This window comes from Anabrus simplex, chromosome 2 (assembly GCF_040414725.1).
Source record: "Anabrus simplex isolate iqAnaSimp1 chromosome 2, ASM4041472v1, whole genome shotgun sequence".
Classification (NCBI taxonomy): Eukaryota; Metazoa; Arthropoda; class Insecta; order Orthoptera; family Tettigoniidae; genus Anabrus; species Anabrus simplex.
Window position 1 is genome coordinate 1,220,572,942 of NC_090266.1, and position 12,233 is coordinate 1,220,585,174.

A 12,233-nucleotide genomic window follows, 5' to 3' on the forward strand; every position below is an offset into this window, starting at 1 on the left:
ACATGAATAAGAAGAAGATAAAATGGAATTCACAAAACAAAACAGAAATCACAGTTTTATGTTGCTATTGTGAAGATAGTAAAGGGACTAAAACCACAGGGATTTGAATTTTTATTTTAAAAATTCCACATGCATTTAAACCGCAACCACCCTCGTGAAAACTGACAATTATTGTTTGAAAATCCTTTAAAGAAACATGTCGTATAGAACAGAAAGTAATTTAAAATATAATTTTTGTAAACACTAATGATGAAGTTATTTCTTTTCATCTAAGATTACTTCACCTTTTCTGATCTTATTCCATGGAATAAAATACTAGTTAAAAAATTATAAATTAATGATCTACTTACCCCTGCATAAAATTCACAAAAGAAACTGAAAACAATCATACTTTAAATTATGTTGATTTAACAGTAACCAGGCACGAAAACCACTTGTCTTTCAAAATATACCGAAAACACACACACACATTGAATACCATCAAAATAGACTCCATCCATCCCAATACTCACAAAAAAGCAGCTTATTATAGCACGATCTACAGGGCTTTCAATATACCACTATCAGAAACTGACTTAAAAGAAGAGATACAATTAATCCACGAAATAGCTAAAAATAATGGTTACAAGAAAGATATGATCAACACCATCATCCAAAAAATCAAATCTCAACCGAAAACTAGATTGACAAAAATAGATAAACCTAAAAAGGACTATGTATTATTTACCAATATTGCACACATATATCCATTAACCAATATTTTTAAAAAACATAACATAAAAATAGCCTTCAAGACCACGCATAATAGCACTAACATCTTACACAACACCAAGACAATCAACAGTAACAATAAGTACCATCAATCAGGAGTATACCGAATGAGATGCAACAACTGTGAGACTAGCTATATAGGACGTACCCGTAGGAACTTCGCAATCCGATACAATGAACACATAAATGCCGTAAAACATAATCATTCTTCCGCAATAGGCCAGCACATTGATGAATACAAACACAGCTTCACAAACATTGCAAATGATATGAAAACATTAAATATAAACCCTAAAGGCCCCTTGCTCAATATAACAGAAGAATTGTACATACTACTAGATCAGTATGTCAATCCTAATTACAACATAAATGAAATTACAGAAAAAACCAACACCATATTTAATAAAATCATCCCCGCTTTAAAAAACCACTACAGCAAAATAATCAACAAACAGAGTTCAGCACGTGCTACAGCGCAGATGACCAACACGCCCAGCTCAACCCCTACCCCTACGACAGTAACTCTCCTCACCCACCCTTCCACCCCCCTTACAGCAGCGGACACAAGCCCAAAGAGAGTGCGATATAGTACACGCCAGGCAGCCAAACTCAACGCATCCCAACCACGACAGCAATAGTAAGTACTCATCACGTTAACACACATACAAGCAGGCATTTTCAGATTATAACTTTCTCACAATACTTTTGTCTCTTACAGACACACACCAGCAAAATATTATAGACGAGAAAAGAGCCACCAACCTGCATCTGAAATATTCACGCACAACGGAGACTACATTCAATACTTCAAGTCAGTGTATCAATCACAGCTGCACATATCTACCTCCGTTCATAGACTGGAATTGCTATTAACACAATGATATAACCTATCAAATATAAAAGTGGATATATCTTAATATATAGTAGAACCCCCACGAGAGCACTGCCCATGAACGCAAGCACTGACATTCTTCATGTACATTGGACTCAAACAAGAATATAGACATACGCAAGACGTATAAATCCATTCCAATGAAGTGATCTGAGCCACTATGAAAGATTTTAACACGCACTGTATATTTTATATGTGATTTTAACATGTGTTATGCATTTTAGAGTGTTTAATGTACCTGTACTTTTTAAAAATTAGCTAACTTACACAAATTTTAGGCCTAAAAAACAAACTCGCTTTCAACTATCTAGATTGTACCATATAACCAATTTTTACTCTTAAACATGCCCAATTTGAATACTTGGACATAGTGCTTCCCCACAACTTCTCCATTTGGAAAGGCAATTCAACCAATATTTGACTTATGTAAAGGTACCAATGCACAGCTGATGATGACTGTTCAAAAAGTCAAAACCGGTCCTGTAAGTTAACCTTATATAAATAAAATTGATATTGATAATGTGGAACCTTTATTACATGTTGACTATCAATACGGAAAATGAAGACATTGGAGCACTTCAGTATTCAGCTTTCTCGTGTAAAACTTAACTTGATCAATTAACTAGGCAATTTTCATTAAAAATACGGGGAACAAATGACAATCGACAAGCACATACAGTCTATTTCTCGTGAGACATATGTCGGTAGTTTTGCACTACATCCCTATTGCTTTCTTCATTGTGTTTATCCCTATAGCTCGAGGCTGCCTTAGCGGTCGCCCGACGTGCTATGAGAGAATGAAAAGCCACGCGCTCTTTGTAACATGAAATCTTTAATGACTGTGATAATTGTTTTAAGAGGAAACCATCCTCCATGATATCTTTGGTATTGGTAACTAACAGGGATATCATGTGTTTTTATATTATCTTGAAATGTATAATGATCCTCAATGTATTATGAAATCAATGATATATGCGTATTTTGTGATTCAACTTAAATTAAACATAAAAGAATAGGTGAATCACTAAACAGAGTACATTGTTTCAGCAGACTCAGTTCTTTTTGTACAAGAATTGCTGATTGTTTTGATTGCGATCATCACCACGGCAACAAGATTCTTGGAGCAAAATCGTTAATATTTCATCATTCCGGACTCCCATGTACGACTGGTTATGTACAGCCAAAACTTGTTTTCATACTTCGTTGATACAAGAGTTTGTTTAATTCCTGCTACAAGCATCAGTCCTCCCCTGTTAAATCTCTGAAGATACTCGTCTTCACAGCCCTTATTACTAATTAGAAATTCACAGCAATACTACAATTTACATTTGCAGCATAACCACTAATTTACAGAAAACCAGACTCATCAAATTCAATACTTTCAGTTCTTCTCTACCCACCGAGCAACTGGCTGCGTGGTTTGGGTTATGTAGCTGTCACTTTGCATTCGGGGGATAGTGGGTTTGAACCCCCCCGTCGGCAGCCCTGAAAATGGTTTTCCGTGGTTTCCCATTTTCACACCGGGCAAATGCTTGGGCTGTACCTTAATTAAGGCTACGGTTGCTTCCTACGTACTCCTGGCCCTTTCCTATCTCATCATTGCCTTAAAACCTATTTGTGTCGGTCCAACGTAAAGCATATTGAAAGAAATCTCTATCAGAGACTTTTGGAGAAAACTGCCTGATTCATATCATTATAGATATAATTAAGAAAATTGTTACAGTAGTGAAGTGTCAACCTCTAACTTTGTCATTAGTGAGTACGTTTTAATTAGGTATCACTCCACCGTTCACATGAATCTCAACTTTAAGGTCGATTCACACTTCTCCGGGACGTGACGGCGCTTTCCGTGACGTGACGGCATCTTCCGCGAAAATAAAATATCGTCGCCATGTAAACGAAGGGATAAGTTCCAACACTTCCGTTGACATTATTCGCCATGACCTTCAGTGCTTCTCCGTGATCCATGCCGGCAATACGTATTCGCTCGCCAACGATATTTTCTTGTTTTCACGGACATGATTTCTCTCTTCCCGCCTTCCTGCTTCTCTGCTTTCTTCGAGTACTGAGGTTATCTGTGGACGTTTAAATGTTCTTTACCTCCCAAAATGAAGGACGAACTGCTGATTAAATTAGTGAAGGCACACTCTTTTCTATGTAGCTGATTAGAAATATATAGATAGTGGTTAGAAGAAGCGTGTATGGGACGAAATGGGCGATAAAATGGAAGCTGAAGGTAGGTAACTAACATTTTTTGCTTTTAAGATTAAGGAAATCAGTCTGTCTGTACATAGGCACCGAATCTGGCGCGGCAAGGCACTTTCTGCTCCCAACCTACAAAGTCAGGGGTATTAAAAATTAATAAACAATTCCATGTATTTCATTTTTCAAGTAATTATTATTTAATTTTTCAAGTAATTAAAAGCAAATGTAGTGTATCGGTGAAATTTTACTTCGTCGTCCTTCAAGCACTTATATAGAGTAGAAAACTCTCGTCCCTCATCCCTGCGTTTCCATTTAGGATGAACCCACTGTTTCTTCCTCTCTTTCTCCTCTTCATACAGGATTATAACTATCATTAACAGTTCATCATCACTAAAAAAAAAAAAACTCAACATGGAACACTTGATTGCCGACTTACAACTGCACGGAACTGAAGTGTGAGAACAGACGTGAAATATTCATGTCAGAAAGGACGGATACGGACACGGAGAGCGCCGTCACGTCCCGGAGATGTGTGAATCGACCTTTGAGGTCACTATTTATTTACTAACTTTGGGTACAGATGTAATATCTTATTTGTACAATATACAAACACTTTCAGTACTATGTACAAACCTCTCTGGTGAATTAGAAATAACTTTCAAATGAACATTCAATGAAAAAGTGTTCAAAGGAAGCAATTTTATTTTCCTCTTCAGTTCTCCTTTTCTCAAACTGTTCTGCATTTTTCTGCCGTTTTTACATTTCTCCTCATCTGTCTTCTGGTGATTTCGTTTTTTACATTCTCCTTACTGCTAACATAAAAGGGCAAGGCTGGGAATATTTTTGATACTGCACTATCACTTAAAATGGGAGTTTCAAGTACATATTCGCATTCCTCGCCGTCCTTATTTACGTACTTATGGCAATAAAGTCTGAATCATGAAAATGTTTAATACAAACTATCGACGAGTCATTTGGTTCCCAGAGGGTTCATGGAGTAGCGTGAATCCACAATTTAATAGAAAAGGTAAATGAATTACCTTATACAACAAATAAATTTTCGGTTTACTTCTTAAACAACCAACCTATTATTTCATTTTTAGGAAATTTAAAAGACCTTGCATAGCCTTCTACTTTAATTGAAGAGGTATAATTGCTCTTACAACCGGGCACCACACAAGACCTAGGCATTTCCATACACTTAAAAGCTGTAATTCAGAAGAGCATGAGAGCGATCTCAAAGTTAGTTCTTTGAAGTGAACAGTGCCAGCAGCCATGGCCTTAACTACAGACAGCTGTGGTTTATCGTATTTTGAGTTCCTTTTCATGTTCTTGTCTGAGTACTCGGTGTCTCTTCTTTGCTTCTCACCTACTTTGACTATCTCTTCATTTGTGACACCTTCAACATTTTTCTGCAAGACCGTATTTCAGAGACTGCTGAGTTTCATTTCCATTTAGTTGCACACTCCCTACAGATGTCTTACTAATCCACTTATCTGTGTTTAAAATGAGCAGATTCCTTGCTACAACTGACGTCTTACCACCATCACCTCCATTTCCTAATCTGTATTTTCTATGTGACCTGACCTCGCATGACTACAGTACTTTACTTTGTGTTGCAATGAAACAACCAAAAGATAAATCAGGTCATGTCTTCGTTCAGTGCCGTCTTCAAATAGATAGACTTTTCTCTTCACCAATTACAATTCAAAGATCATCCTTGTCTCCTCTTCTGATACTGGCCTGTCTTTCTGTATTTTACCCAATATGTCACTTGTTTCTTCCGTTCCATTATTTATATTGTTCTGTTGGGTTCCTTTTGCCACCCTACCAGCACAATCCAAATCAAGGCCAGCTACCATGACTCGTAAGTTTGCAGTCTTGATCAGCATTAGCACTTTTATCGTAGGAAAATACAAGTTTTATGAATAGAAATACAAGTGTACCGGGGTGCTTGCAAATATTACTGTAACTGCCATACACGACCACCATAATGTTTTAATGATGCAATACAAATGTCAGTCTCACTCAAACAAACAAGTGTGTTCTTGTAATGTTATAAGCCACTTTATGTAGCATTTTATGTTTAGCCTTAAGTCTAGTCTACCACTTTAATTTTAACGTTAAGGACAATACAGCTGAAGATGCCTATTACGGTATATTATAGGCAAAACATGACCCGATATTTTAACATGTAACTTCGATTTTGACTTTTAATAAGTCGCAAAGTGTATTGAAAAGGTGAACTTCTATGAGACAATTCTTTCATGGATTTATACATAGTTCAATACGGATTCCAATATGAAGTTTATAACTTGCAGTCTTAGACTTTTCTAAATATTTGTGAGTTGAAAGGCATTCTTGGCCAAGAATTCTAGAAGTACTTATGTAATTTCGGTCTATTTTGTGTAAGTTGTTTTTGAGAAGCTTGAGAGGGTGGGTTCAAAGCCTGCTGTCATCAGTCATGGTTTTCTATGCTTTCCCATTTTCCTATCCATTTTTACTGAAAACCTGAATTAGTTTTGTACTGCAAATTTAACATTTTTGCAGTCACAGTTCATCTTAGTTTAAATTAATATTATTAATTTGTCATTGCAGAGTATATCTGTACAAACCTTGTTGTACGATGCCTACTGCCACTATGAAACTCTAACATCTACAACTATAGAGCGATTGCGTTTCAAGTATCGTTTACGTGTAGTTCAAAACCTGGAAGATGGTGTGGGTCGCAATGTAATTCGTAGTGTGCAGGGAGATGGCTTCTTCTCAGTGGAACAACTTAAGGTAAGAAGAGATGATTGTATTTTAGTGTATATTCCTGACCTAAAGGAGTCTTTTTGTAACCAGAAAGTAATATTACTGGCTTCTCTCCAAGATTTGAATCTTGGCCATAGCATGTGGTATTTTTGCAATGAAAAGTCTAGATTGTATAATTTGGATCTCTCATTAACTGTATGCCCATTGAGAAGGTTATATAAAAACCTTCTCAAATACCTTCTGCACCGTGACAGACCCTTTAAAGCTTAAATCCTCTAAATGAACTCCAGTACTAATCAGCTTTAAAAAAATGAAAATTGAAGTATAAATAAATGCTTAGTAATTAATGCTGTTTTTTCATACCTGATCAGTAATTTTTCAGATAGTCATTCTTGATTATCCACAAAATGAAAGAATTTTGGAAATGCTGTGAAGACATTAATTTTCCATACCATGGAGTATGAAAGAGGGGTCTTAAATATTGGGGTATATGTCCACTTCTGTCATAAACACAATTCCCAGATATATCCACATTTAGCCTAACGAGGAGAGCAATTTGACATATTGTGCCGTTAATCTTTTCATTATTCGTTCGTGTCATGACATCAAATGGCAAGGGCAGCACATTCATCTTAATTGGGGGTAAGTAAAACTTGTTGTGAGGATAGAACTTCACTTCCTGAAATACAAAGGGAATATCAGTAAAGAAGTGGGAAAAGAATGTAACCAAAGTGTTCTTTTCATAGGTTTTGGGAACAAGGTCTTGATTTCATCAGCTCCCATTATACATTTTTGAATTGTTCATATTTTCTCTATAATACAGTGTTCAGATGTGTGCAAACATGAAATTCATTAAAAAGAAATTAGTAAATTTAAAAAAATTCATCAACTGTATCTCACTGGGTATGGAAGGTGACACTGTAATTTATATAGAGGGATGTAACACAGGGTTTTCTAAGTAAAATTGTTTAAAGCATGATAAGCTTTTGGTTTCTAAAGTATTTTTTTGAATTTTTAAATACATGTTTGCAAAGCTTTACAAAATACTCCAGCATTGAGGATATTATACTTGGCACTTACAGGGTTAATTTTTACTCTGGAATCATCAGCTACTTGTCCATCCACACTTTATGGAGGTTAAATATCACATTTACTGAATCCTTTTTGTTATCGTCAGCTACTTCATCCTGCTTGTGCATGTTACTCAGGATGCAAACATTTTTTTCTCTTTTACACCGGTGGACATTAAGAGTTTTTTTGGCCTTTCACCACTATTTTCGACGAAGATCGTTCTCCACTTGTGTCTTTGCAAATTAACAGAATTTCTCAGCAATTTGGTCGCGTGGTACTAACGATAGATGTCCCTTACAATACAATACAGTATAGTTTATTGCCATTAGACAACGTACAGTTTCAATAGACAAAGTCATATACAATATATACGCTATTTTCTCGCATAATTAACACACATTTTTGGATGAAAAATACAGGCAAAAATTTTCAATGCATAAATTATTCAGTGAATTCAGATATTTAAAAAAAATATTTACACTTCATGTACAGTTAAAAGATACATAAAATATAATATACACATAATTGGTTCGACTCATTTTCGGTTATCATCATTTGGCGTAATATTCTGGCATTATAATTTTTCTGAATAGTCAAAAAGGGTAGATCACATAATTTGGACATGTGGGTTTGAAGTACTGACCCTGGAAAATATTCTCCCCGTTACGAGCTGCCAATACGACCTGAAGTGAAATAAATATGAACTAATAAAAGTACAAGTCGTACCAAGCTCGATACTTGCAGTCGCTTAAGTGCGGCCAGTATCCAGTATTCGGGAGATAGTGGGTTCGAATCCCACTGTCGGCAGCCCTGAAGATGGTTTTCCATGGTTTCCCCATTTTAACACCAGGTAAATCCTGGGACTGTACCTTAATTAAGGCCATGGCTGCTTTCTTCCCACTCCTAGCCCTTTCCTGTCCCATCGTCGCCATAAGATCTATCTATGTCGGTGCAACATAAAAAACCTTGTAAGAAAACAGTACAAGTTATGTAAGAACATAATAATGACATATCAGCAAAAAAGAAAACTGTCCAATACGAGAAAGGCCGGGTATCGAAGGGGGGGACCCTGCTAGATTTCCCCAAACCATTCGTATCCAATCTTGTATGAGTGATGTGTCCATCCACCCGTTTTTCTTAGATATGAACGTGGATCCCTCGCAGTAATTTTACTTTCGGCATTGTTTTTGGCTTTAGAATAACGTAAGGCGCATGCTTCTGCCATCACCCGTTACAGCAAGCTTTGCAGTACATTGTCGGTTTTTGCTTCCGGTAGTGCATACGTTCAGTACAATAACACTCGATGTCCCTTTTTATCAGTTGTTCGGCTTTGTGGCATATGGAAACTGATTGGCATCTGACCTGTGGTTCCTATTTGAGAGAACAAATATTCCTTCAGTTTACGCTTCTCAATGACAAAATGATGAAAATCGATTACTTTTTGGTTGAAATCATTCAGCATTTTCTGGCATAATGTTTTCTTCATCATCCGGCCTGTTACGAAATCAGATCCACCTCTACTTTCAGAAACTTGCTGCTTTTTGGTCCGCAAAATACTTTGCGAGACTTGTTGGTCACTTGAAGTCACTTCTCTGTTACCAGGGTAGCGCACGTTACATTCGGACACAATACTTGCGGCCCGCTGCCCTGTGTCCCTATGTTTCGGCGTAACCGATCACTGTGAGTTTATATGATGCAGTATTACTCGAATGTTTGCTCACTGTGGACTAACAAACAATTTTGAGATCACAACAAACGCATGTTGCGTACCTGAAACACTCACAAAATACGTTTGTACCAGACTGCACTGATTCTCTCACTGAACTAGTGCAGTGGTATTTTCTACCGGCTGATAACAGCACGTTGCCCATTATTTGGAACAAATTTGGAATGCCTGGTTTTGCAATACGAGTAGTTGACATCTTTATTTCGAGCTGCGTGAAGGATATTCAAAGAATTGGGCGTCAGTTACATAAACATTTCTTTTTCTCCACTTTGGGTCCAAAAATATTGGGATGCGTAAATTATGCAAGGGCATTAATTATGCAAGAAAATACGGTAAGTTACAATAGCGTTACTTTTTCTTCAAATTCAGGTAGTGAATAAAAACTGTTTAATATGTTTTGAAGATACTTCAGGACATATCATTCCACTGGGTAGGTAGCTTGTTGAATAATTTAATCCCATTATATCTATAATTTTCTTGTGTCTTTGTCAATTTTTTCTTTTTTTTTTTTCTAGGGGCTTTACGTCGCACCGACACAGATAGGTCTTATGGCGACGATGGGATAGGAAAGGCCTAGGAGTTGGAAGGAAGCGACCGTGGCCTTAATTAAGGTACAGCCCCAGCATTTTCCTGGTGTGAAAATGGGAAACCACGGAAAACCATCTTCAGGGCTGCTGATAGTGGGATTCGAACCCACTATCTCCCGGATGCAAGCTCACAGCCTTTGTCAATCTAACGTGTGGTAAATGTATATCATTCCTTCTCCGTGTATCATATGAATGTACATTTCGAGGAGATGTCAGATCATCAACATTTTCTTTGATATTAAGGATGCAATGAAATGTATACTGATGGGAGAATCATAATAGCAAGTTCTTGAAACATAGGCCTGCACGACTCCCTATTGGCCTTGCCTTTTATTGCCCTTTTTGCCACTTGAACACAACTTGTGCGCCTTTTGAATTCCCCCATAATATGGTACCGTATGATAAATGAGAATGGAAGAAAGCATAGTATGCAGACAACATCTGATTGCTGACTTTTTTATAACCCTCTAGACAGTCTTTTACATAACTTTTGTGTGTGAGTCACCAGGCAGAGTGCAGTAGTGCCACTTCTTTCCTTATAAAGAAAATGATCTGCGAGCTTCAAAACCACAACTTGCCAAGTCGCATAGTTCTGTTCCTTTCTTCATCTTTTCCAAAGTACATGGAACTGTGCAAGAAGTATTTGGTTTCAAGATCTACAGCCAACCAGATTTTCAATACAAACTTATTGTAACCATGGATTGGATGAACTTTCAATGTGCTTTACATGGTAAGAGTTTTTCAACTGTGAATGGATGGTTACATTTCTAGAAAACAGAATTCAGAGAATTAGAGTAGGTCTTACAGTGAGCGTTGAGAATAGTGCTGACTGGAGAGCTTCAAGTACTTGGGAAGGGACGTGAAGATCAGAGTGTGCAGGAAGTGTAAGAAGCAGCAGACACCTGGACACTGACAAAAAGACACGACAATAAAATTCAGGCCAGTGAAATGAAATTTTTATGAAGTATGATAGGAAAGAGTGAGAAATGAGGATGTCTGGAAGGAAATTGGAGTGGAAAAGCTTTTCAACAGAATGGAGAGTGATTAGGACATGTGAAGAAGATGGAAGACGGAAGGATGTTGAAGTGGAGGGAAAGCAAGAGGGAGACCCAGAAGAATGATGGCCAGATAGAGGAAGATGGAGAGGTGCAGATCTCCTTCATTACATTAGTGAGACTGTAAATGAGGATATTTAGGTGTTATGGTTCCAGTAACTCACCAGGGTTACTGGAAAAAGTCCAAATAAAAGCAGCACAATTCTGACAAGAGAGATGGTGAGGAATGACATTAGTAGATGAATAAGCTGGAATGTTGGAGTTCAAGAGGACAAGAAGTAATGGATTGGAATAATTTACAAATGTAGATGTTTGATAAAATTCCAAATTCTTTGAAATCATTTAAGAAAAGTAAACAACTGATAGAGAGTCTGCCATCAGGGCAACAGCCCTGAATTTCAGATCACTGGTGATTGATTGATTGATTTGATTGATTGATTGATTGATTGATTGATTGATTGATTGATTGATTGATTGATTGATTGATTGATTGATTGATTGATTGATTGATTGATTGATTGATTGATTGATTGATTGATTGATTGATTGATTGATTGATTGATTGATTGATTGATTGATTGATTGATTGATTGATTGATTGATTGATTGATTGATTGATTGATTGATTGATTGATTGATTGATTGATTGATTGATTGATTGATTGATTGATTGATTGATTGATTGATTGATTGATTGATTGATTGATTGATTGATTGATTGATTGATTGATTGATTGATTGATTGATTGATTGATTGATTGATTGATTGATTGATTGATTGATTGATTGATTGATTGATTGATTGATTGATTGATTGATTGATTGATTGATTGATTGATTGATTGATTGATTGATTGATTGATTGATTGATTGATTGATTGATTGATTGATTGATTGATTGATTGATTGATTGATTGATTGATTGATTGATTGATTGATTGATTGATTGATTGATTGATTGATTGATTGATTGATTGATTGATTGATTGATTGATTGATTGATTGATTGATTGATTGATTGATTGATTGATTGATTGATTGATTGATTGATTGATTGATTGATTGATTGATTGATTGATTGATTGATTGATTGATTGATTGATTGATTGATTGATTGATTGATTGATTGATTGATTGATTGATTGATTGATTGATTGATTGATTGATTG

At 36.3% G+C, this 12,233-nt stretch overlaps 1 protein-coding gene across 4 annotated transcripts in view; it reads left to right on the forward strand.

Annotated features, from left to right (window-relative positions):
• Positions 1-12,233, forward strand: part of Tbc1d8-9 (TBC1 domain family member 8/9) — a 419,649-nt gene that overhangs the window by 376,018 nt on the left and 31,398 nt on the right. For all 4 annotated transcript variants that reach the window (XM_067142224.2, XM_067142225.2, XM_067142226.2 and 1 more), the window contains exon 16: positions 6,467-6,652. In XM_067142224.2, the coding sequence (XP_066998325.2) occupies positions 6,467-6,652 (186 nt within the window). The remainder of the gene's footprint in view (positions 1-6,466; positions 6,653-12,233) is intronic.